The following is a 27,138-nucleotide window of genomic DNA, read 5'->3' on the forward strand; positions in this document are numbered from 1 at the left end:
TCTGTTAGCCTTCTTAATGGCTTCTCTATACTGGAAGTTGAAAGTGATGAGCTCACTACAACTCCAAGGTCATTCCCATAAGGGGAATTTACAAGTTTCACAACTCCCAGTGTACATTCAAATACAACGCTTCTATTTCCTACATGTAATAGTTTATATTTCCTTCCAATAAATTTCATCTCCCACACATCTGCCCATGCCTTTATGCGGTCCAAGTCGCTCTATGCCAATCCAGAGAGCTTGGTATCATCTACAAACTTAACCAGTTTGTTGTTTATTTCTATCCAGGTCATTTATGTCTTTTAAAAAGAGTTGCAGCTCCAGCACTGACCCTAGAGGGACACCACACTTAGCATCACCCAATACTGATAAGGTTCCCCCTTTGATTCCAGAAAATGTAAAGTAAGTTCACGTTTACTGCTTTGGTCATGTAGAAGTTAGTGCTGCTGCTATACAGTTCCAGAAGACTGAGGCACACCCACCCTTTATATTGCCCATGTGAAATTTCCCTCAAACATCAGTGAGCCATTCATTAACTGGTGACACTTGGGTATGAGTGAGTATGTGCGTGTGGATGAGTCTGCCGGTAAATTGCTGACACCCCATCCATTGTTGAGTTAAAGCCTTACACCCATTATGGCCAGGACAGGCTCCAGACCGCGACCCTGAACTGTATTAAGCAGGTTTAATAGTTGTTGGACTCATGCCCTGGATTGGGACCAGAACACTTATTTTAAATGATTATCATGGCAAAATTAACAAAAAAGAGGAAATTCATATTATTAAGCAAAAGAAGGACACGAACATGAACTCAAAGACACTTTTGGAAAACTTATTTGCTGCAGAAAAAAAAAAAATAGTCAAAGGGTGGTGTGACTTGTTCTCAGCCCCAAACCTCAGACAGCTATCACACACACAGAGTCCTGGGTTTAAATCCAGTGGTTTTATTTTCATAAATATGTACCTTTCACAGGCTTCCTTCCCTCAGTGTCATAGTGGCTCCTGTACAACACAGTACAGCTCGATAGATCTGTCAGTCATTTCCTTTGCTCCTTCCATTTTCTTACACTCCTCCCAGTCAAGTGTTGCCCATCTCCTCACCCAACTCTGACTCCCTGGGGCAGTGGAGGACTCTCTTTTAACATCTAGCTGGGGAGTACTTCTTTTGCTTAATCCATTGTCTCCTGAAATAATGTGCAGGTGAGATGGGACCACCCTGGTTTTAGGGAAGTCGATACTCAACAGTTCCCTCGGTAGCCACCCAATATCTCGACAGGGCAGCCCCCTGGGCCCACAACTCCTGTGCTGCCCTGCAGGCATCCATACCATGACTCACTAGAAGAGACCCTGCCACCCAGTGCATAGGCCCATAGCAGGCAGCCAATTATTGTCTTGCTATTCTAGTCCCCCAAAACCATCCGTAATGTCCATCTGTGGCTGCTGAGATATCAGCAGTAGCATAGCTGCTGCCACATCGTCCTTCCATGTCTGTGTCCTTGATTAGAGGGACAATATCACCAGACCCTTCTTGACCATTCTTCACACTGGCTTTATGGCCAGGCAAAGGAGTAGAGTCAATTCAGCTGGGATAGACTGGGTTTATAGCAGTGGTAAAGAGTAGCATGTTTCAGCAGCCATTAGTCTTTATTACTCTGAAAGAACCTAAAAATTAGGATTTAAAGAAATACTTTACCCTAAAATACTTTTAACATGTTACTTACCCCCATGTAGTTTGTAGTCAAGATCAAGAAAAAGGTTTAATCTCATGATTTAATACAGAAAGAGGAGAAAAACATTTACAAAATAATACATGCCAATAGTGACAAATACTGTACTACGAAAAACATTTTCAAAATTGTCCATGGATTAAAGGAAAATCCCATGTTATTTGTGTTCCGTAATTAACATGTCAATCATCCAATCATATGTACAAAACGTGTATAATTTTGCTAAAATAATGTTGAACATCATAAACAGGAAACTAAAGCCTCATGGGAATGACTCTTTGAATTGAACACCTGCCTCTGCCCCTCATTTGCTTGGGGTGTGAGAAAAACACTCAAACAGACAACAAGAAAGCAGAGAAGTGAACTCAAGTACACACTTAAGAATACTGGTTCCTAACTGGCACTTTACTAGGTTGTGTAATTCATTGTAGAACCTTTGCTTAACAAAGAACCAGTTCATTCTGGGAAAGGTTGTTTGGGATTCAAAAAGATTTCTAACATTTTGACAACACCAAAATCTTTAATTTATAATGACAGAGAAAGAAAGATGGAGAAACAGATAGACAGAACTTTATTTGTCCCTGCTGGAAATATTTGGCTTTCTACTAAACCTTTATTAGTAAATATATATAAAAATAGATAAATACATACGCATGCATCCATTTCCTGAATGTGCTTTTCAAGTACAGGGCTAAAGCTAGTAATCCTCAGCATTGCTGTTAGCAATTTGTGCAAATACTGAGGTGCTAAAGTACACAAGCAGGCCACTAGGCATGTACAACAGGTCTTTTTTTATGAATCAGAAAGGTAATATTCTGATTTTACACATTATGCCTTTTTTCAGTTTTTATCTTCCTGCCTCTTTCATGTGATGATATTCTGACTTTACTGTATTTATTTTCTGTTATATGCATGCACTACTGTGTATTTTTAATTGTAACATGTATTGCTTTCTAACATGCTTAGTATCTTTGCAAACAACAAGGTGCTACATGAAATAAAAAGACTGACTCACAATTAACTAATCAATGGTTGTTCTCCAGCTTTTTCTTTTATGAAGTTGTTAAGCTAGGAAGATTTGTCAGTGGTGTGTAGCATCACTTTATTCATTCACCCTGCTTTCTCCCGAAATGAGTAATGGCAGTAATGTACTCAAGGAAGGAATCTTCCTTGGACAAGGTATCAATATATATTTGCATTCACATTTAATGGGAATTTTTTTTTTTATCTTCTAGAGGACTGTCTTGGCAGCTAAGAAACAACAAAACAAGCCAGAAAGAAATATGCATCACATATTCACAGATTTTTGTTCTGTGTATCAAATGCATTTTAAATTTTTGTTTATTCACTTAATTAAAAACATATATTTTTGCAACAATGAGCCACATCAAATTACATGTATTAGTAGGGTAAATAAAATCTGTTTTTAAATATCATTTTACAATTTATCATGCAGTTAAAAACCAAGCCCAAATAGGCCTGTAGCTGCAGAGTTAGTTTTCACTATGAGCAAATTTCATCCATACTTGTTAGACATGAAAATTTTTAAAAATGTACCCAATCGAGAGTTAAAATCTATGCTAAAGTCAGCCCACATGTACAGAGCAGCTTTGCGCAACTCTGCTGCTATTTCAGTGACTTGTACTGGGGAGTTGTTTATTGTACACCTGGGCAAAGTTAATGGCATATTTAGATCTTAAGGATGATAGATGTGGAAATGTGAACTTATGATATATCTACACACACTGGTGGTAATGTATATATCTATCTATCTATCTATGCAATTTTGCAATACATATAGAAGTATTATCATAGCTTTTTCCCTCATTAGCTATATATTTGCCAGAAACGGCTGAAAAGTAAATTAAAAGCTTAAAAAGCATTCCAAAGTTACCAAGAGATGAACAAGTAAGTGCAAGAGAGCAGATGTGAAATTGCAGGCACACTTGCTCAACTACTGAAGTACAACATTCTTTGCCACTGCTATAAGAAAAAATAATTTTCTTTACATCAATCATGTAATAAATGCAAATAATAGATTTATCATGCTTAGAGGATGGCTACACTAGGTTTCAACTGCCATTTTAATTGATTAGTTTTATTTGTTAACATTTAATCCCTGCAACTGGACTGGATTAAGTGGTTTGATAAAACTATGCTACTTGTTTTGTTTTGTTTTTTTTTTCCCCAAAATCTGCATATCATATTTAGTGCATCAGCTACCATAACACTGAACTTTCCCCTTGTAGTCAATTAATAAACGTCATTCCCAGGGAGATATAGTGGTTAACAGTGCAGACTCCAACTCAGTGTTTGTATGAGTTTTCCTCAAACATTCTAAATGTGTGTCACAATAAATGCCCATTTTACTTCGGCCCCATGTGAGTGTGTATCTTGAAATGGACTAGCCCTTCTGTCCAAAGATGTCTTGTTTCTTGGAGCTAATATTGTTAAGGTAGGTTCTGGTTTGAAATAAACAACACTATCCAAAAAAAAAAAATGAAAAGATGAACATGTTCTCAGCTTAGACATGTCTTATTATGGAGCAAATATTTACCTAAGCCATCTCATGACAGTACCTCCAAAAAAAAAAAAAAAGAAATCCACTGCGGAGAGCTTGAGGAGCACCAGATGCCTTGAAGTACGTTTTATTTCCTGGAAACGGGAAACACATAAAAGGGTCACATTCTAGAGAATTGGAGCTCATGGAGGAATAAAAAGCGAACACTTTTAATTACAATTGTTGCCAGAAATCTATAAAGGCTGACACTTAATCCTTTATAGATTTTTTAAGATGGCCGGGTTTGCTGTCAGCCTTCAGACGGAGAATTCTACTAAGAAATTAACTGGGGTTTTATCCTACCTAGATCCACTTCAGTAAAGAAAGGCATTCTCTTTTATGTATAGATGAATAAACCCCGTCAACCTTTAAAACACATTTTGGTGAAACACTGGGACACTGGACTGATGGCGTGTATGGTCTCCATTGCTTTGCAAAACTTCTGTTGTTCCTGTACTATTTGAAGACCTTGTTGTTCAGGAGGAAACCTCCACTATGAGGGGGATGATCACTTATCCCTCTTGTCCTGCCAGGTGGTTACCAACATCTATGCAAGATAAATTCCCCTCAATTTGGTTCAGCTATGCACTGATACATTACAACTGTAAGTTTTATTAGCTTGTAAATGTATTGTATTTTGTCTCAATCACAGATAAAATGGCTTCATGTGACTGAGCTCTATGCACACAATGCATTTATCTGGATTGGACAGAGTAACAAAATTCACTAAAGTCTATAGACGGCATGGCTTAAAATAATGCGCTGCTCTGCCATCTAATTTCAGATTTTGTATATTTTAATGTGGTGAACACAGATTAAGATACACATTCTGAAATGTCTAATGTCTATGCTACCTCATCATGTTAGACTGCAGCTTGTCCTCTCTTCTTTTTAATATTGTACTAGCAGAATACCCGCGCTTCGCAGCGGAGAAGTAGTGTGTTAAAGTAGGTACGAAAAAGAAAAGGAAAAATTTGAAAAACAACGTAACTTGATTGTTAATGTAATTGTTTTGTCATTGATCTCTCTCTCTATATATATATATATATATATATATATATATATATATATATATATATATATATATATATATATATATATATATATAAAATACCAGCTTATGTGATGTCATGTGTTAAAGAAGTTATGAAAAGAAAAGGAAACATTTTAAAAATAATGTAACATGATTGTCAAAGTAATTGTTTTGTGTATTTGGCGGCAGCGTCACAAAGTTTTTTTCGTCTAGCTGCATCAGAAAATGTACCACAACGTCTGACATGCCTCCTTTTTAGTGTTTTCTCACAGCTTGGATTGCTGCTGTCATATATATATATACACACACACACACAAACACATACATATATATACACATACATATCTTCATATCTATATACATATCTACATATCTATATACATATCTACATATACACACACATATATATATACACATATATATATATATATATATATATATATATATATATATATATATATATATATATATATATATATATACACACATATATATATATATATACACATATATATATATATATATATATATATATATATATATATATATATATATATATATATATATATATATATATATATATACACATATATATATATATATATATATATATATATATATATATATACATATATATATATATATATATATGTGTGTATAGCTTTGGTCACTGAGTGCAAGGGAAAAATAATAAAATATAGTCTATAAGTTATTAAACAGTAAAACATTAACGTTTTAAGAAGTACAGGTACATTGAGCACTACTGGAGTGGTTTCAGGTAAACTACATTTTAAAGACTGTAACACAACAGGTAAGTAACTAACAGCAGCTAAAATGTATATGGATCATCTCTCGGTAGTTGATCCCTTTTGAAAGGCGCTACACGACGGCTGTGGTATAGAAATTACATTTTCTATGTGAACGTTCAAATTTGTGCCTGTGGTAATGTGCCTTACCGGCATTTAAAGAAAATTAGTTTTGTGTCCTCTGCAGTGTTAAGAGAGAAAGGCTTTGGTTTGGGATAAAAGGAAAAAGGTGTAAAGAAAGGAAAGTTGCCTTTTTCTTTATATAGTATAGAGAGATGTGTTCGCTGACGTTATGATCGCCTTGTGTAGACTGGTGAGACGTCCCCGCCATTAATCGGCTGTGATGGCACTGTCAGTCCTCCACTCGTGTGCGTGTCTTCATAATCCGAGGTGAGGACCTCATAATCGTATACGTGCAAAAGAAAGTGTGAATCGCCTTAATATTATTTTGCCGTGGTGTAGAAAAGGGGTCCCGTGTTTGCACTTGTCTGGGCTATAGCGCAGGGGAGGATGAAAAAAATTAAAAGTGCTCACTTTGACTTAAAGCAGAAGCGCAGTCAGCGTCTCAAAGGCCGGCACAGCTATGCGCGCGCTGGCTGCTCGACTTTTGCTGGGCAGGAGACCACAGTTTTTGCAGACACGTTCATGATATCAAAAGTCTCAGCGCTCTTTGGAGGTCATTCATATATTATATATATAGCAAAATCCCGCGTCTCGCAGCGGAGAAGTAGTGTGTTAAAGAAGTAATGAAAAAGAAAAGGAAACATTTTAATAATAACGTAACATGATTGACATTGTCATGAGTGTTGCTGTCATATATATGCCTGCCTAAATAAGTCACCCTCGCTTTGCTCTTACTTTATTTACCGTTCATTTAATCATGGCTATGGCGGAAAAATTATAAAATGGAAGGAGGATGGCTTTACCAAAACAATTATTGATGGCGAATCGATTATTCATAAAGCTTGAATTGGTGATGTTTTTCTGTGTTAACCTCATATTTTTTCAGACTTCTTCTCAAACTAAGGTGGTGCGAGGGTAAAATGAATCGGGATGCGCTGATCAATGTAATCGGTGTACAGTACCAGGAAATCATGCATTGACAAAAGCTCCCCTTGCTTGTAATGCAAAGTGTGATTAAATGCATTATTTTTTAACGCGTTATGGAGCACATGCATCGAAGCTTCTCAGCTGTGCTTGTGCTAAGAAAAGGAAAGATTTTAAAAATAACGTAACACGATTGTCAATGTGACCTTTTGTAAGTAGTGCCTGGAGGATTCAGTGTGGAGAAACTCTATAGAGACAGCGTGTGTATTAACTTGTGGATTTTTCTGTGAGTATTTGGTGGCAGTCTGACAAAGTTGCTTCGAAGACGGCATTAGCGCGAGCTCAGCTCAGACCGAAATTAGATGAATGGGAGGGAGATGATGACGTGACTCCCCACCCGCCTTAACTGTCAATCCCCACAAACACAGTCTCGGAATTTGCATAAGCACACCCCTTCACCTACAATTTTAACTTAGTTATAAAGTGATCAAAACTCTCGTTTATATCCTGCGTCCTCTCATTAAACTTGTATCCCGCATTACCTGTGGGCATGTGAAACGCCAGCGGTAGCCTGTCTATGAACTTAATTTAAAGTTTAGGTTTACACCTTGCTTTCTTTCCGAGGCAGCAACACTCATGAATATGGTAGTATATGTCACTCGCTCGCTTCTTATTGTTTTTCGCTGCCTTCTCAATTATATAATGCATGTTTTCTTAAGCGCTTTTTGCAGGTCTTCCTGGTTTTCTACGCACTGCGTTGACAATCAGTTCACGTGATTACGTGGGAGGCGTGATGATGTCACACGAAACTCCGCCCTTCCAGCTCAACTCCATTACAGTTAATGGAGAAAAATACCTTCCAGTTATGACCATTAGGCGTAGAATTTCGAAATGAAACCTGCCCAACTTTTGTAAGTAAGCTGTAAGGAATGAGCCTGCCAAATTTCAGCCTTCTACCTACACGGGAAGTTGGAGAATTAGTGATGAGTGAGTGAGTGAGTGAGGGCTTTGCCTTTTATTAGTATAGATTATGTCAGTGGTAATAAGGGGTGTGACTGTGTGGTGTCCAATCTTGTGCCCATTTTCACTGCTCTCTCCATCTACAATAGTTGGTCAAACTCAAAATAGAGTGCTACAATGGCTGCAGTCTGTCATTCCAGTCACTTTCTTAATTAGCAGTCTATTATCAATGCTTACGTTTCAGTTCATTTTAAATGACATGCTTTTAACAATTTACAACCTATTTTATTACTATTTGAAGGAAAAAATTGAAGATCTAAGGTACATTAATTCTTACTGTTCTCAAAACATGTTCATGGATCTCTCAGGAAGAAGAAAAATCAGTAACTTTGTATGTTAGACTGTGAGTACCAACAAGCCACAGAAATAAATAAGCTCTCATTAACAGTAAGAATGGGTTCTAATTGATAGGAGTGAAAATGGTGTCCCATGGGCCTAATGTCTGGATTAGCTTGTCATCTGTTGGATCACTTTGCATCTCATTATTGCTTGAATGCTTAAGGAAAATAAAACACAATTAGGAGTTCTGAATATAAAAAAGCAAATCAATTATAAAAAAGACTAAAGTCTGTTACATTAGCAGCAGTAACTGACTACTAATTAAGAAAGTGGTTGGATGAAAAGCTGAATTCACTGTAACCATCCAGGATCACATAACTGGGCTAATTTAGAACTGCTAAATTATCATACTCTATCATCTTGAGAGACAAAACCATGCAGACAAGAGAATGTGTAAAATACACATAGAAAACAACCTGGAGTGAAAATTGATCGGTGAATGCAGGATTTGTGAGCTAGCTACACTAATTACTTTGCTATCTTACTCTAGCTGCACTCTTTTCAATATATTTGTATATTCTACACTTGTTTTGTCCATTTCATTAATTCTAAGCATCTTTAGCACATCTCCTTGCATCTTTCTTATTCAGTGTGCGCTATTCTAATCAGACTGCCATCTCTTTACTTACCTGCAGTTGTCCGACTGAGATAATATCTCTCGCTCCAACCTATCCTACATATATCCTATATGTAAAGCACTTTGAGCTACTGTTTGTATGAAAATGTGCTATATAAATAAATGTTGTTGTTGTTGTTACATGTCTCCCTCCTTTAAGGTAGACAGACCCAATGGTTTTTCTAGCGAATGTCATTTTACTTTCACATGTCCAGGAGTACCACGCAGTTAGGAGATCTGGGTTCGCTTCCCCGGTTATCCCTGTGTGGAGTTTCTCCCCGTGTCTGCGTGGGTTTCCTCTGGGTTCTCAGGTTTCCTCCCACAGTCCAAAGACATGCAGGTTAGGTGCATTGGCGATTCTAAATTGTCCCTAGTGTGTGCTTGGTGTGTGGGTGTGTGTGCGCCCTGCAGTGGGCTGGCACCCTGCCTGGGGTTTGTTTCCTGCCTTGCGCCCTGTGTTGGCTGGGATTGGCTTCAGCAGACCCCCGTGACCCTGTAGTTAGGATATAACGGGTTGGATAACAGATGGATGGATGTCCGTGAGTGGACATAATGTACAACATCTGATCATGTCCCTTTTCACTAGGACCCAGTGGTGAACACCAAAGGGAATCAGTTGAATTTCAACAAAGGCCTTCAGTAAATTGTTACGCTCATGGAGATCCAATGTCATATTAAGGCAATCTGCATATGTCTTTTATTTTGTCAGTTATCTATACATACATATAAGCTAAAAATACCATTGTTACATATCATGTTAAGGACACATTATACTAATGTTAAGGTCACTTTATAAGAGCATATTACTGGTTTCAAGGGAAAGGGCAAAAGTTACAATTAAACATTCTTTACACAGCAAAGAAAACTTTAATGAGCTTATTTGTATAGCATTAAATATTCTAAAGCTAACCACATTTTAAAATGGCTAAATGGTGTACAACATTATTAGTAATGCACTAGCCCAAGGCATATATGGAAAATTGTCTCTATGGGGAGATTCAGACACGACAATGTTTTTCAAAAGTAAAAATGATATTGACAGTCTTATCATGACATTTAAAGAACATGACACATATTCTATTGATCTGTCACTCTTCCTCTTGAAACTGATGGAACATCTCTCGATACGTGTCATTAATTATGGTGTTTATCAGGTTTTTAAAAGCTACTTACCAATAAAACACCACTGGTACTTGGAAGCCCAGCAATCTCTGTATTTAACATCTCAAGCTTTCCTAGTCATTCCTGCTGCGCAGAAAGCTGGTATAAATGCATTCCTCTTCATATACATTGGTGAGATTAAAGGTCCATCATCACTATTTACACAACAGCTGTGGCTACATTTCAGGACTATCAAATACATGCAAGTCTTTCCGTTAGTGCTCTAAATTCATAAAGATGCCATCCAGATTAAAAACACAATAAATAACAACTCACATATGACAACAGACCCAATATTTATTGTTACTGAGCAAATTCTAACTATAACTTTCTGTAAAACGTTTCATATATATGCCCAGCATAACTGGTTTAGTTTGCAAAGAAAAAGTGAAATAATATAACAGACAAATACTTAATCAAGATTTTAATTACTATGGTTCAATTAAAGTAAACTTTCAAGCCCTTACTTATGATTCATGTAATTTAAGTCAGTTGAAAAGCTTCCGTGTATTCTCTTTTATCTTTGTTATTGTGTTACAGCATACAGAAATGGATCCTTCTGTCATTAATACACAGAATTAAAAGAAACCATCTATATAAAAACATAATGCTACACACCATTCTGAAATCATTATAAATAAAAGCAGTCAATAAGTCACCTGTGAGGTAATATTTGTAAAGGTACATTTTTTTGGAAATTCAAAACAGTCTTTATGAATTAATCACTGCAAACTTTGAAAGCATAGGGTGTGAAAAGGGTTGAAACTGCCATGATAAATGAGCAAAAAATTACAGGGTTCAAAGCTGGCTTGGTTTCTCCCATTTGTGGCTTCTTTTGAATGCCACAATACTACGCAGAGCCATCTTCTATACAGATTCACAGTTCACATTTACACCATTTTCTTTTTCATGACCTACAGATATTTATTACCTTGGACGCTGTACCAGCCAACTGAAGGATCTTCCCAGAGGCATATGTATTTAACCTTAATTTATGCAAACTGCTTTAATCATGGGAACTAGAAGAAAGCATTTCTTTAATTTAATGGATGAAACTAGGGAGGAAGGCAGATATTAATTTAAAAATCATTCCAATACAGTAAAAAGCTGGTACTGGTGGAAGTTACACAAGTGTTAAGAAGTTTTTTTATATGAATGCATATAACTGTTTACCAAGGCATGTACAGTGGTCAGGATTAGTGCTTTAGAGACCATTCAGACCTTTAGTTACCAATACTGTGCTAAAGTGAACTGGAAATGACAGACTGCTAGTATAAATATCACATTTTCATCAAACCTTTTATGTTTCTTTTTACATGCATATTTTTTTCATAAGCTTTTGATAAGCTAAAAATCATGTACACATCTGAAAATAAAACAATGTTTAAAACCTAAATATATCTACATATTAAATATTTCAATTGTTATATATTTTGTTACAACAAAATCATTGACAGTAGCATGTGTAAAATAAATTCCAGCAAGACAAATCTATGTGTGTTTTTTATCTGCAACTTTATTTCTGCACAAACTAATTCAGTATTGAAAATTCCAATATAAAATATCAATCTATATGACAGTTTTTATTTTACAGTTGGTAAAAAGAGAACAGCTGCTAATAGAGAGTTTCACACATAGAGTGACAGTTTTCTATTTGTCATTTCATTCTGAAGGCAAAAAAAAAACTAAATTAAAACATGTTGTATTTATGAATAGACAGTGTGGGAAAACACTCACTTTTAAGATTCAGAAAACAAAACTTTGTAGTTGCATTATGCAATCTGGCACCAAAAAATCATACCAGATACTGAAGGCACAGACTTTATCGAGAGTTTGTCAGACATACAAACTATCTCCTAATACTGACCATGCAAAGATATTTTTTGAAAAGAAAGAAACTAGTATTTGTACCTCTACATGGAGTGACTATTAAGGGATAATAGAGGAAAAAAAAAAAAAAAAACCACAATGTGGAGTGTCACCAACAAAAATGTAAAAAGGTGGCTGTATTCACTTTCAATCAAAAAATGAAAACTCCTAAAATTTGGTAACATTCAAAGTAAGCCATTTAAAAGGATGCTTATGAGTAACATGATATTAATTTTCTGGCTGAGGAAATCACTGACATCTGCATCAGAATACACAATAAATTACATAGTTTAAATTGTAAATTTTAAAAATTAATTAATTAAAATGCAATAAGGATAGTAAAAATAAATCTATAAAAACTAATTAGTTTATCTCTGTAATTAAAGTGAAACCTTTTCATGTTTAAGGATGAGACGTGAACAGTTCAGTGTAAACATACCTGGATTGATAAAGCCACAGATATTACAGAACTTCATCAACGTTTAAATTACATAAATTATTACAGTATACAACAATATGGAGCGGTGTATCAAATAAGCTTATGAAGCTGACTTCAATAGCTTATGACAAATATTCCACTTTTGGTTTCACATGTAGTAAACCAGACTAGTACCTTTTTCAATTCCTCAGCATTTGCAAATATAGAAAATGTCATAATTTTTTATAAATTTAAAGGTCACACAAGTAAAGTGCTAAACATATGCACTGCCTGTCACATGGGATAAAATGCAGTACAAGGAAATGTATGAAAAAGTTTAGAAATCTGTAAAGACAGACAAAAGTAAACTAGAAAATGCTGTACAAAGAGCTTTTTTCTGAAATAAGTTCTGTTAAGCTGTGATAAAGAATGTACAATAGCAGCACTTTTTAATCAATTTAACTAATGTTCTTTGCAAAAAAAAAAAAAATACTTTAAGCATTATTATATAACACATTTGTAAACACAATTGACATTCGGATTTAAAGGACAGATTGCACAAAAACTAAACCAGCATTCCAGAAAACAGAAAAAAAAAAAAAATTAGGTCCTGTAATACACATCTATCTTTTTCTCTTGCAAGTACAAATAACTAATGCTTCATGGTTAAAATTGTAACATCGTCTTTCTGTGCAAAATGAAGGATCAGAAAACAGCAAAAAATGTCTGAAAAGGTCAAACATAATATTCTAATTTGTAAATGGTTTAAAAAATGTACATGATAACATTAATCATTTTCATAACTCACTTCAGGGGAATACCTAGGATACCTCAAGATCTTTGAGCGCAGAGGCTGTCACTAACCTAATACTGCACTTTCTGTTAAGTTGGAGTACGTTCTTGAACCCATCCCCATCACGTCTGTGCCAGTTGCAACTCCTCCAGACCATGTTTCCCAAGGTGATACCGAGCCAAGTCTTTCCGCGTCACAAGTCCCATAACCTATGATGTAAATGACAAAGATGGACCTCTCCATGCAACACAATAGTAGCCTAAGAGTCAAATTGTGCAATATGTTATAGTACACCAATAAGCTAGCTGAAAAAATGGCTTGGTTATTTGCCAATTGTCATTATAAGTCAAAAATAAAATACACTAAGATGCAAACAGTGATTTTCAGAGAACTAACAAACACACACAAAACTGACAAAGGAGAATGTAACCCATAGCCTTTTTTTAAAGATAGATGTAGTGAGAAATCAAGCAAAATGACACCTTTTATTGGCTACCTAAAAAGATTATAATATGCAAGCTTTCGAGGCAACTCAGGCCCCTTCTTCAGGCTAGATGTAATGATTATATCTTGTCTGAAGAAGGGGCCTGAGTTGCCTCAAAACCTTGCATGTTGTAATCTTTTTATAGAAAAATCTAACACAAGGGCAGCGTTTATAGGAATTGCTTGTAAAAAGGTGATTAAACTTGTGGTAAAGCTAAACAGGCTGATTTTTGGGTAGATCGTGAGAAATAAAGAGAATTTAGATTAAAGAAGTACACTGTGATGGACATGAAGGAAATGGTGATGTATACAATTAAGGATATGAGATTAACCCAATAGATGCACTAGACTATATAATGTGGAGGCAAAATATGGAGCAAAAAAGTGACAACCAGAGTATGGCCACATAATGAACATTATGATGTGCAGATAGCCATCATCAGTGTAGACTAATAAATAATAGCGTCCACAAAAGTTTGCTATTCCTTACCTTATTTTCATCATCTACCACTACCAAATGTCTCAAGCCAAGAGCACGAAATAATTTGAAGACACGAGGAAGTGATGTCTCCTGTGTAAGATAAAAGAAACAAAAGAAAGAATTAATACTTAACACTTGCATTGTGTAGAGAATCCCAAAGCAAGTATGATGACTAAAATAAGCACCTGAGGTACAGTGTATGGTGTCGGATTCATAAACTCTCTCAGATCCATCATGCACTGTCGCTCATCTTGGGAAACGTGTATAGACTGAATAGGAGGAAATCGAGGGTATGCATCTCGGAAATCTTTAAGTTGAAGTTTCCTTTGAATAAGACTGGAATTTACTCTTTCCACAAAAACCTGTAAAAAAGGAGTACTTGCACATTTTCCCTTCATATTCATAGACAGTAGATAATTACACAGATAAATAATTTGATACTTTAATACACTTGTACAAAGTAATGAGACACAAAAAAATAATTCAGACATGAGCGTCAGTAGGCTTTGTGTCATAGGAACCAAGTTACCCAAACTATTTTATAACATTTCAGTAATTATTTACCACTATGATGCTGATCTTTCTGATCATAAAATAGGTCATCATGATAGCAATTGACAAGAAGAATTCATAATTAATTACAAAACTACACTATTTGAGGGTTGCTCTAGAGTGCCCCTTTCTCTTGTACTTGCACGATTTAGCTGAAAAACTAATCAGCACATTGTCTTTTCATAACAGGCTGAAGTTTCCAATTTCATATTTTTCCTTCCAGCCGTTTTTAGCCCTAGACTGTCCTAAAGAAACTGTGACACATAGACAGACAGACAACACACACACACACACACACGCACGCACACCCATCAATGAGATATCAATGTTTTCGGTATCAGGAGACCCTAAAACATTGTGATCCATCGAAAACAGGAGATTGAAATTTTTGATGAATCTAAAGCTTTCGCTCCTCCACCATAGATGTTAGGTTATGGTGGGGTAGGGTGCAAAGCAAAAAATTCGTAAGATCAAATATTCATACAATAATGAGAAGGCTCTACTTGTTCCTTCCCTATTTGTGTCTGATCATAACAAAGAATGTCCAACCACAACTACGAAATCAAAAAACAGCAAACAAATAACTGCTAGATATTCTTCATAGCTAGAAAATAGATATTTTAATTAAGAAACATTTTATTTCTATAGCACATTTTCATCCAAAAAATGTATCTCAAGGTGTTTTACAAGATGTGAAAGAAAAAGTTGCAAGAAAAAAAAATGGAAATAGATAAAAAGAACAAATAAATTACATTTAAATTTAGTCTAGGATACTAAAATTTGTAAAACAACAGCATAACTGCCATCCAAAAAATAACACTGAATTATTACCTTGTGCTTTAAAAGAACGATTAGCTGTGAACGCAAAATTAGTCCACAGAGTCTTTTAGGCTGCAATTAAAAATGCAAAGAAGAATTTGTCAATATAACAAAACAGCTCTAGCTTACTTTTCTGTTGAAGAAAATATAATAAAAAGTGTGTATGTATTAAAGTATCTGGCCATGCAATTAACATTAACACTTACTCTTTTATTTCTTTATGGATCATCAATATGTAGTTATGATGCATAAAAATGCACACAGTAGGTCAAAGTTATAAAAGTGTTACAAGAAAATGGGACATTATAAAATATCTATTTCAAAGTGCAATTTAAATAAATGTATATTTTATATCAATTATTAATTTATATAAATCCATAAATGTATATACAGTATATATACACCAGTATTTCCCAGTCTATTGATATCGCCTTTCCACTAATTTTAATCACCTGAACCAAATGGACAATGACCGGGTGATGCTTGTTGATTAGTAAATGCAAATAAGAATTTCACCATAATCTGTACATACCTCTTGGTCACATAAAACAGGAAATCCGTTATGATTTGTTGATGTGTTACTAAGAGTATCCACAATTTTGCCAACCTTCTCTACCTGCTTGAAGCATATAACTGGGGAGCTCATCACTTCCCTGAGAAATGAAATCAGTTAAGTTAGCTATAAACTCTAGTGATCAGGAATTAGATCAACAGATTTCATTAATCAGCATCATAACAAAAAGAAATAAATCACCAAAAACAAGTGACAGTAATGAAAATATGTAATCTCACAAAGAACTTTCTTTTTTTAATTATTAGAAAATGTTTTAAATTTGGTGCAAAATACTGACCATTATGCACAAAAAAACAACACCCTTCAGAATTAAGCACCTTTTAGTACAGGGCATCAAAGTCTATGCTCAAGGCCCAATTCAATGTTGAAAGGAAAACATTGTAAACTCTGTTCTTATTACTATATTACTAAAATCCTCAGCAGCATTTTTGAGAATTTAGTCTTGTAAAACAGATTGGTGTTTGTCTATTTTTAATTCAATTTTTCCTTTTATACTGCTCTAGTTTTCAGATTGTAAAAATAAGCTGCTGAAAGATTGTTGCCATTTGCTGGGATAGTTCTGTTATCATAAAATGAGCACTTTACTAACCTGCTTGATACTAAAGGAAAACCTCCTTTGATTTATGAAAAAATGTTTGGAGCTGTAGCACAACCTAGGACTTTATTGCTGTGTAATAATTTTTATACCATGAAGAGTATGTGGGACAGCAGATAAACATGTTTTATTAAAGTAGAATTAGGCTGTGAAGTATAAAATACACTAATTTAATTATGTCTCTGTTAGAGTCAGATTTAAATTCTATAACAAAATGAAGATTCAATCGTAACGATGTATACACACACTGTCAATATTACATCATAAAACCAAGAAATCTATATCAAAACATATGATATAATTTCAATTAAAAAGTAACTAACTGTTTTGTTAAAAACTAATTAAAATGTAGATCAAATAAGAAAATACATTAAAAAAGAAATCTAAATCTAAAAATAAATCTGATCTTGAGTTAGGAAAGTAGTTTGTGCCGCAGGCTGAATAGCCATTAGAAACATCATATTACTCCTAAAAAGTAAACACTATCATTAATTATTTTGTTGAGTATATTGTACAGATATGAAAGTAAGAATAAAGTTCCCTGCACTATAAGGCAACTGTAGAGAAACATTATTATTATTCTGTAAAACATGCTTTCAAAATGAAAGAAATGGGAATTCTTGTCATAATAGCAGCACATTCTTAGTTTATATTTTTCTTCTTTATTTATCACAGTGGAAGTGGATGGAAAGCTACCTGTCTTTGAAAACTTAAAAAGAAAACTGAACTTTGGTCTGACCCTGATCACTTATACTCACCCCACTAAGCTTATACATAAACCTTCAAAGCTAAAGAAGCCTACTTAGGATTTTCATTGTTACTTTCACATAAATGTATCCTATTTACATTTATAGTATATACTGCATTGATATACTCATGAAAGACTATGCAAAATGAGCTTATGCCAATAAAGTTAAATGTTGATGTTGTTTAGATTGTACTAATTTGTAATTTGTATTTAAAAAAGTCACAATTTAAAGATTGTTTTTATGCCAAAGATATTCTCACCTGGCAGTCAAAGCATGTGATGTGGGAGGAGGCTCCCAATGCAGGAAAGGCACACTCTGTAGTTTAATATGAATGTCGTATAGACCCTAAGTAATTGTAGAAGCAAAAAAGAGAAATCAAATGGTCATTTGTGGCCAGAATTCTTTCAGTTCATCAGTGAATCACGTACTTGAGGATATAAGTAGCAGTTAAAGGGAAGACCATTTAACAGCAAAGCCAGAAAAAAACTTCTTTATGCAAAGAGTTTTGGGAATCTGGAACAAACTACTCAGACATGAAGTTGAAGAGAAAACCTTGACAACCTTTAAGATGTATCTGAATGAGATATTGAGAGAGCTTAGCCATTAAATTAGCTTGATGGACTGACAACAATAGTAACAATATGAAAGAAAACATGTTAATAGGGTACTAAGGAACTTAATACATAATGTACAAAGAGAAATTTAGAATATTGCAAGAAATAAGCACAATAAACAGAACACATCAGTTTTGATAATCAAGGTAAAAACAGGTTTGATTGAGGAAAAATATGTACATTTGATCATTTACAGGTTACTCCATACATACAGAATAATTTTATGAAGCACATACAGCAAAAAAAAAATAATAATAATCTTTTAACTTACACATAACTACCATGATTTATGAGAAATTTACTTAGGTGACTTTTTACCTTAAGAAACTTAGAAAATGCAATTTTACATTTCTGGCATATTTTTAATATAACTTTATCTACTGGCAGGCAAAGTGAGTAGCTCAGGTCACAGAATGGCAGCCTGGCTTAGATGTTCAAGAAATGGAATTCAGTTTGAAGGATGCTTTATCATGTATTGTCCAACTCTGAGCAAGTTACTTAACCTGTATATCCCTTCAGTTGAAGAAAATCAAACTAGGCATTTATACTGTGCCACAGCACTTCTAATTATGCGTGTTATACACAGATGCTAAACAAAAGTAAAGGAAGCTTGTTTACACTGGTCTGAACTGGTATCCTAAAGGGTTACATTTTACTATATTACCCACTAGCCACAACTGAAATTATCATCAGTGCTTAGCATTCAATATTCTGACAGGTGGAGATTTCACCTAAACATAAAAACAATTACTTCCTAAAAAGGGAAAGATTTTGCTGAATACAATCAAATATCAAGAATAAAATAGGCTTAATAAATTTATCTGGCATTTTATTCCCACATAATGGGGACAAAAACAGTCCTTCTAAAATTTCAGTGTATCCCAATACTATATTTTGTAGCACTATAATTATCCTTATTGCAAGGTGACTGTGAAACAATGTAGTGAGGGTGTACATATTCTTTGAGTAAGCCAAACATCTTTTAGCTAGTCCATTTAGCAATCTGTTAAATATCATAAAAAGCAGCAGCTATACATTTACCTCCACAAAGTAGTCTCCCACTATTTTTGCAGTAATCAAAACCAGCATAATAGGCAGACCAAAAGTAACATTTCCAGTAGCTTCCACAATAATAACGGTCAAACTGAGAGTCATTCTCACAATTCCACCTATTTTGATAAAAAGATATAAATTAGAACTTTGAAAGAAAACAAAAATTAAAAACACTTTAATACAGGACAAAGCATTAAACAACTTTCATAACAAACATTTATACACATTAAAACATTACAGTGGTAAGCACTGCTAAATTTAAATGCAGTAAACCCCTCACAGTGATAATTTTTCAGTGTAAAAATTGAAAATCACAAAATAAATCAACCTGTATTAAAAAAGGTTGGTTATTACCATTATGGCTGAACTTACCTGTGGACTTCTTTTCTCACACTAATATTCAGTCGACCTAACATTTTAAAGCCTATATTGTTTTCACATTTAGTTGAATTACTAACTTTCTCACTCTATAAACAGAGAAATTATTTTAATTTCAAAAGTTTTTCTTTATATAATGTGATCCTGATTGATTGCATAGTCTATATAGTAACCATTATATTAACATTTCACACACATACTGTATGTCTCACAAACAAAGATTCTATCACTTATTTCATACTGGAAAAATTAAAGATATGAAGTCAAAATAAAATCACAGAGTAAATAAGCCAGTATGCAATTTACTTACCAAGCTGGGCAGCAGCTCCAATCAATGCATATCTGCCAGGATCAGCAAACATCTACAAATAAAGGAGATCAGAAGCAAGTTTTAACAGGGAACTCCAATACAACTAAAACTATATTTCATTATAAATAAACATAATATTTCTTGCCCTTGAAAACGTACAGAATTTGAAGAAGTAGCAAGGCATATTCCAAAAAGTCTGCCCCAGGCAGCACCGATTAAAAGAGATGGAATGAAAACACCTGCAGATACAGTCAAGCCGTATGTCCAACAGGCCAAGAGGAAATAACTCAAAGTGAAAAAACCCAAGGTCTGTGGTTTATATAATCCTGAAGGAAGAAGAATAAAAACAGGTTAAACTTTTTTAATCATAAACACAAGACCACAAATGACAATGAATGAAAAAAAGTAATAAAGATTGCATTACAAAGACCTTAAAAAATGTAAAAATGATTTCACTATTCCATAACTGACATCACTGATTAATCCTGAAATATTTGGCTGTGTGTGTGTCTGTGCATCCTTTCTGTTGCTAGGGTTTGGAAAAAAAAAAAAATTAAAAAAAGGAAAAACATTTAGATGGGTCAAAACATCAAAAAATGATAATAAAAATACCAAATAAGAGTCTAAAAAAATAGAAAACTAGCTTATTAGCCCATTCTGTTGCTTGATGTTATATGCCAGCAACGGCAGCATGCTAGTGACATTCTGGCACCTGATCAGGCCAAACAAACGAGATGAGTAGCTATAATACTAAAAACTGATAACTGTGTGGTGGGCAACAGATGAGTGAAAATAATGATAAATTAATACACATCAGGAACCAAAGCCATGACACAACTATTTTAGAGTCACTAAGCATGGCCACTGCTGTAGTGACCACTGCCACATTTTCTTGGCAAGACACTTTGACTATAAGAGGAAGCAGTGAAAATGGGTGGCTCTATCCTAAAAAAAAAAAAAAAACACTGCAAGGGAAACGGATCAGATGCGTATTATTATACTTGCACAAATGAACAACCTAGTTATCAAATGAAAAAACATGAAGTCTACATTGATTCATTAGATTTAAACCAATCTAAGATGGGCAGCACATCTAGTGTTTTGTAAAACAGTACTATATATCTCTCTGTTATAATTAAAAAATCCTGGGACGAGACATGACTTTTTCAGAGAGATACTTTCATGTCCCACGAGACAAGACTTTGGGCCAAGAGATTTAACCACACCAGAAATAAAAGACAAAGAGTAGATGACAAAGTAGAACATTGTAAAGAATTCAAAAACGTTGGCGCAATACACATGCAGAGCAGGTTAGAGATAATGAAAGTACTAAAATTCAAGAGTTTCAAAAAATGATAGTAAAGATCACATTAGCGCAAACAAACAGAAATTATTACACTGAAATAACGGAACAGCCAAAAGAGATCGAATATATTGTTCGGATTTAAACTTTAACTCAAAAGCATGTAGAAGGGCATACCTTCTGGGGATTCCCTCGTTTTGCTGGGAGACTTCAATGCTCATGTGGGCAATGACAGTGAGACCTGGAAGGGCGTGATTGGGAGGAATGGCCCCCCCGATCTGAACCCGAGCGGTGTTTTGTTATTGGACTTCTGTGCTCGTCACCGATTGTCCATAACAAACACCATGTTCAAGCATAAGGGTGTTCATATGTGCACTTGGCACCAGGACACCCTAGGCCTCAGGTCGATGATCGACTTTGTGGTCGTGTCGTCGAACTTGCGGCCATATGTCTTGTGGCGCTTTTCCACTGCATAGTACGGCACAGCACGGTTCAGTACAGCTCACCTTAGTTCGGCTCAGTTCGGCTCGGTTTGCGTTTCGACTGCAGTTTAGTACCGCTTTAGAGTGGGCGGATTATTCACATGTCGCTATAGCGCCAACCTCCTGAAAAACTTTTCGTTCGCGTCGCCCCATCCAGCTCTCGCTGGATCCGCCTCGGCTACCAACGAGGAACGTCTGTACTTCCTCAATAGACCACGAAACAGCCATTTTTGGTTAAAACAAAATGGTGCGTCCGAACCTTCGCTGACTGTGTTAAAAATCTAGCGGGTCTGTTGTGTCTCGTGTCGCAAGTTCAGTGACGCAGTAATGACGATTTTCTCCGGCCAATCAGTGACCAGCAGAGTTTACACGTCACGTTTTGGTAACGGTTCAACGCGCTTGGAACCTCGGCTGAGGTGGTACTAAAAAAAGGACCAGGTACCAGGTACTGTTCCCAGTGGAAAACCCCCCAAAAGTGAGCTGAACTGAACCGTGTCGTGCCGTACTATGCAGTGGAAAAGCGCCATTGGAGACTCGGGTGAAGAGAGGGGCGGAGTTGTCAACTGATCACCACCTGGTGGTGAGTTGCCTTCGATGGTGGGGGAAGATGCCGGTCAGACCTGGTAGGCCCAAACGTGTTGTGAGGGTCTGCTGGAAACAGCTGGCAGAGTCCCCTGTCAGAAATAGCTTCAACTCCCACCTCCGGCAGAACTTCAACCACGTCCCGAGGGAGGTGGGGGACATTGAGTCCGAATGGGCCATGTTCCGTGCCTCTATTGTTGAGGCGGCTGACCGGAGCTGTGGCCGCAAGGTGGTCGTGCCTGTCGTGGCAGCAATCCCGAACCCGTTGGTGGACACCGGCGGTGAGGGATGCCATCAAGCTGAAGAAGGAGTCCTATAGGACTTTTTTGTCCTGTGGGTCTCTGGAGGCAGCTGATAGGTACCGGCAGGCCAAGCGGAACGTGGCTTCGGTTGTTGCTGAGGCAAAAACTCGGGCGTGGGAGGAGTTTGGAGAGGCCATGGAGAACAACTTTCGGACGGCTTCGAGGAGATTCTGGTCCACCATCCGGCGTCTCAGGAGGAGGAAGCAGTGCAGTGTCAACACCGTATATGGTGGGGATGGTGCACTGCTGACCTCGACTCGGGACGTTGTGGTTCGGTGGGAGGAGTACTTCGAAGACCTCCTCAATCCCACTAACATGCCTTCCAATGAGGAAGCAGAGTTTACACGTCACGTTTTGGTAACGGTTCAATGCGCTTGGAACCTCGGCTGAGGTGGTACTAAAAAAAAGGACTCTGAGGTGGGCTCTCCCATGTCTGGGACTGAAGTCACCGAGGTGGTCAAAAAACTCCTTGGAGGCAGGGCCCCGGGGGTGGATGAGATACGCCCGGAGTCCCTTAAGGCTCTGGATGTTATAGGACTGTCTTGGTTGACACGTCTCTGCAACATCGCATGGTCATCGGGGACAGTGCCGCTGGATTGGCAGACCGGGGTGGTGGTTCCCCTCTTTAAAAAGGGGGACCGGAGGGTGTGTTCCAACTATAGAGGGATCACACTCCTCAGCCTCCCTGGAAAAGTCTATTCGGGGGTTCTGGAGAGGAGGGTCCGTCGGATAGTCGAACCTCGGATTCAGGAGGAACAGTGTGGTTTTCGTCCTGGTCACGGAACAGTGGACCAGTTCTTCACCCTTAGCAGTGTCCTGGAGGGTGCATGGGAGTTTGCCTGACCAGTCTACATGTGTTTTGTGGACTTGGAAAAGGCGTTCGACCGTGTCCCTCGGGGAATCCTGTGGGGGGTGCTCCGGGAGTATGGGGTACCGGACCCCCTGATAAGGGCTGTTCGGTATCTGTACAACCGGTGTCAGAGCCTGGTCCGCATTGCCGGCAGTAAGTCGAGCCCGTTTCCAGTGAGAGTTGGACTCCGCCAGGGCTGCCCTTTGTCACCGATTCTGTTCATAACTTTTATGGATAGAATTTCTAGCGCAGCCAGGGTGTTGAAGGGGTCGGTTTGGTGGACTCAGGATTGGGTCACTGCTTTTTGCAGATGATGTTGTCCTGTTTGCTTCATCAGGCTGTGATCTTCAGCTCTCTCTGGATCGGTTTGCAGCTGAGTGTGAAGCGGCTGGGATGAGAATCAGCACCTCCAAATCCGAGAGCATGGTCCTCAGCCGGAAAAGGGTGGAGTGCCCTCTCAGGGTTGGTGGAGAGATCCTGTCCCAAGTGGAGGAGTTCAAGTATCTCTTGTTCACGAGTGAGGGAAGAATGGAGCGTGAGATCGACAGGTGGATCGGTGCGGAATCCGCAGTGATGCGGGCTCTGCATCGGTCTGTCGTGGTGAAAAAGGAGCTGAGCCGCAAGGCAAAGCTCTCAATTTACCAGTCGATCTACGCTCCTACCCTCACCTATGGTCATGAGCTATGGGTAGTGACCGAAAGAACGAGATCACGAATACAAGCGGCTGAAATGAGTTTCCTCCGCAGGGTGTCTGGGCTTTCCCTTAAAGATAGGGTGAGAAGCTCAGTCATCCGGGAGGGGCTCAGAGTAGAGCCGCTGCTCCTCCGCATCGAGAGGAGTCAGATGAGGTGGCTCGGGCATCTGATCAGGATGTCTCCTGGACGCCTCCCTGGCGAGGTGTTCCGGGCACGTCCAACCGGGAGGAGGCCCCGGGGAAGACACAGGACACGCTGGAGGGACTATGTCTCCCGGCTGGCCTGGGAACGCCTTGGGATTCTCCCGGAAGAGCTGGAAGAAATGGCCGGGGAGAGGGAAGTCTGGGCCTCTCTGCTTTCTGCTTAAGCTGCTGCCCCCGCGACCCGACCTCGGATAAGCGGAAGAGGATGGATGGATGGATGGCATGTAGATCATCTAATCTGTATTGCCATCAGGGAAAATTAGTGTTTCTTCCTAATGAAGAGGAGTATCTATGAGAATTAAAAGATTTTTTGTTTGGTTAAAGTGAAATCCACATATGCAAGCGTCAGAGACACAAAGTGGCTGGCGCATAGCGCAAGTCAGGGGGTGAGGGGGCTTGGGGGGGGTTTTTGGGGTGGTTGTTGAGCAAAGCAAGCAGGGTGCAAAGCCCCCTAATATAACACACAAATAACTACTTGCCAAATGTGAAAACAAAAGAAACATACGTTTTAGATTTTGCCTTCAGTAACTTACTTGTTTTAATATTATTTATAATTGTAATCCTAACGTAGTGAGTTTTTAAAAGAACATTTCCAAGACAAATTCAACATCACAAATACCCCCAACATTCCATACACCATTTATAATCATAACCAAATTACTAATTTACTCCACTAGGACTCAATATAGAAATTACTTCAGTCAATATATATCTGTTAGGGGGTTAATAATGGTAGTTTGAAGGGACAGCTCAGCAGACTTTTGTTTATTTGGGAGTTCATATTTAGTCTAGAAAGCAGTAGGTTCTAGGTTCAAATTCAACTTTATATACACACAAAACAAACTGTACTTTAAAAAACCAACAAAAACATAAAACCATTTATTCACCACATCCAATTATCTCAAACTTTCATTGATTTTATAATATAGTGCTACAAAAGAATTGGTCACAGGTTTATACAAAAAAACTAAAGCATTCCAGGGCACATGCCTAGGCTGGGTCTTTTTTCTTGACAGATATAAATAGCTCTTTCTCATAAACAAAACTGTTGTAATGTGCCACCCAGTGTGTGAAGAATGCATCAATCAACTGAAAAAAGTTTAAAAAGCTAACTAATACAACTGAGTAACAATGTGAAGTGCTGCTAAGCAGAAGAGCAAAAACATACTCCCTACAGAAAAGCAGAAACAAGTTTCCTATCTGTTAAAGTCATTACCTAGTTGTAAAGCATAAGGAAAGCTTTTCATTTGCTGGAGAAGGAATGGCTAGCTAATCTAAAAGAAACTCTAGATGCAGCACATCCTGTTCTTATATATTTTTTTTAATTAATCTGAAATCTACAATCCATTCCTAAATGCTTTAGTGTGTATGCTGCTGGTGGTGAAAGCTAGCAAGGTTATGTTTTGCAGAAGTTAAAAATGGTAATGGTAGATGAATATGCTGACATTCTCGTCTCTTTCTCCAGACTGTCCCTTGATACCACAGTTTAAACTTGTGGACTCTTTATGTGCCAAAAATCCTTAGTCTCATAACATGTGTAACTTTTAGCAGATTAACTTTTTGTTGTTAATTAGCCTTCAAAACAGGAATGGTCATTGAGGATCCCATTTCAAGATATTTGCAGTGAAAATTGACATGGTTTGGAAGAACAAGTACTCTCGTTTTTTTATTTTTTTATATTTTGATAAGATTTACTAAATCAAGAAGAAGTGTTACACCAAGGCAAGGACTCTCTGAACCTGATTATAACTGTTCTGAAATTAAAGTGTAGTCATAGAGGCAAAAATTAACTCCTGAGTGTTTGCCCAATGAATGCAAATATAACTTACACATTTGAAAATAACATGGTTTAATATGTATAAAAATATTGTCATGTTTGTTAGTACAGGCAAATGTATTTAAGTTTAGTATTTTTGTTTGGCAAATATATTATTATTCCTTATGTACCAATGAGCTCAATACACAACTCAATAATTAAAAATTCTAATTTTTGCTATTAGGACTCTTTTAGCTAGTTTTCTTATTTTTTAATTATTGTAAAGAGTAAAGGAGAAGAAAAACAAATTATCTTAAACTAACTAACCAAGCAATGCATTAAGTAAAATCTGAAATGAAAACTCTTGAGCTTACCTATATCAGTAGACTGAATTATACATTTTGCACATTCTTTACCAGTAATTCCACTCCAAATACAAATATGTCAAGTGTCGGAGATGGCTGGGGTGGAAACCTGGCCGGGATGCCTAGGAAGACCGGAAGAGGGCTTAAGCTCACTTCAGACCACATGGGGACGACCACCCTGGTTCCTTTGGGGGCCATGGGTACAGAGCTTTGAAGCTCTACCCTGTAGGGGCCCCTGGTCACTGCCAGGGGGAGCCCTGGACCTCGGCACTTCTGCCACACCCGAAAGTGCCGGGGGAGGTGGGGGTTGGAAGACAAGCAGGGACACCTGGAGTACTTCCGGGTACGCAGCCGGCACTTCCGCCACTCTGGGGAGTGTCGGTGGAAGATTGGCGGGAAGCACCTGGAGCACATCCAGGTGCATATAAAAGGGGCCGCCTCCCTTCAGACAATGGCTGGAGTCGGGAGGAGAAAGACAAGGTCTTGAAGGAGAGGAGTGGAGATGGCCTGAAGAAGGAAGGAAGGCATTGTTGTGGCCAGGACTTTGGGGGTTGTTGGTGCACCTTGTGAATAATGGACTGTGTAAATAAACGTGTGTTAGGA

General features: G+C 37.3%; 1 protein-coding gene across 1 annotated transcript in view; it reads right to left on the reverse strand.

Moving 5' to 3' along the window:
- Positions 1 to 11,801: 11,801 nt before the first annotated feature.
- Positions 11,802 to 27,138, reverse strand: part of clcn7 (chloride channel 7) — a 44,905-nt gene continuing 29,568 nt past the window's right edge. Inside the window, exons 17-25 of the mRNA XM_039774986.1 lie at positions 20,157 to 20,323; positions 19,998 to 20,049; positions 19,298 to 19,425; positions 17,902 to 17,987; positions 16,257 to 16,377; positions 15,737 to 15,796; positions 14,539 to 14,715; positions 14,363 to 14,443; positions 11,802 to 13,598 (exon numbers count right to left, since the gene is read on the reverse strand). Of these exons, the coding sequence (XP_039630920.1) occupies positions 13,512 to 13,598; positions 14,363 to 14,443; positions 14,539 to 14,715; positions 15,737 to 15,796; positions 16,257 to 16,377; positions 17,902 to 17,987; positions 19,298 to 19,425; positions 19,998 to 20,049; positions 20,157 to 20,323 (959 nt within the window). The 3' untranslated portion in view covers positions 11,802 to 13,511. The remainder of the gene's footprint in view (positions 13,599 to 14,362; positions 14,444 to 14,538; positions 14,716 to 15,736; positions 15,797 to 16,256; positions 16,378 to 17,901; positions 17,988 to 19,297; positions 19,426 to 19,997; positions 20,050 to 20,156; positions 20,324 to 27,138) is intronic.

This window comes from Polypterus senegalus, chromosome 13, assembly GCF_016835505.1.
Source record: "Polypterus senegalus isolate Bchr_013 chromosome 13, ASM1683550v1, whole genome shotgun sequence".
Taxonomy (NCBI): Eukaryota; Metazoa; Chordata; class Cladistia; order Polypteriformes; family Polypteridae; genus Polypterus; species Polypterus senegalus.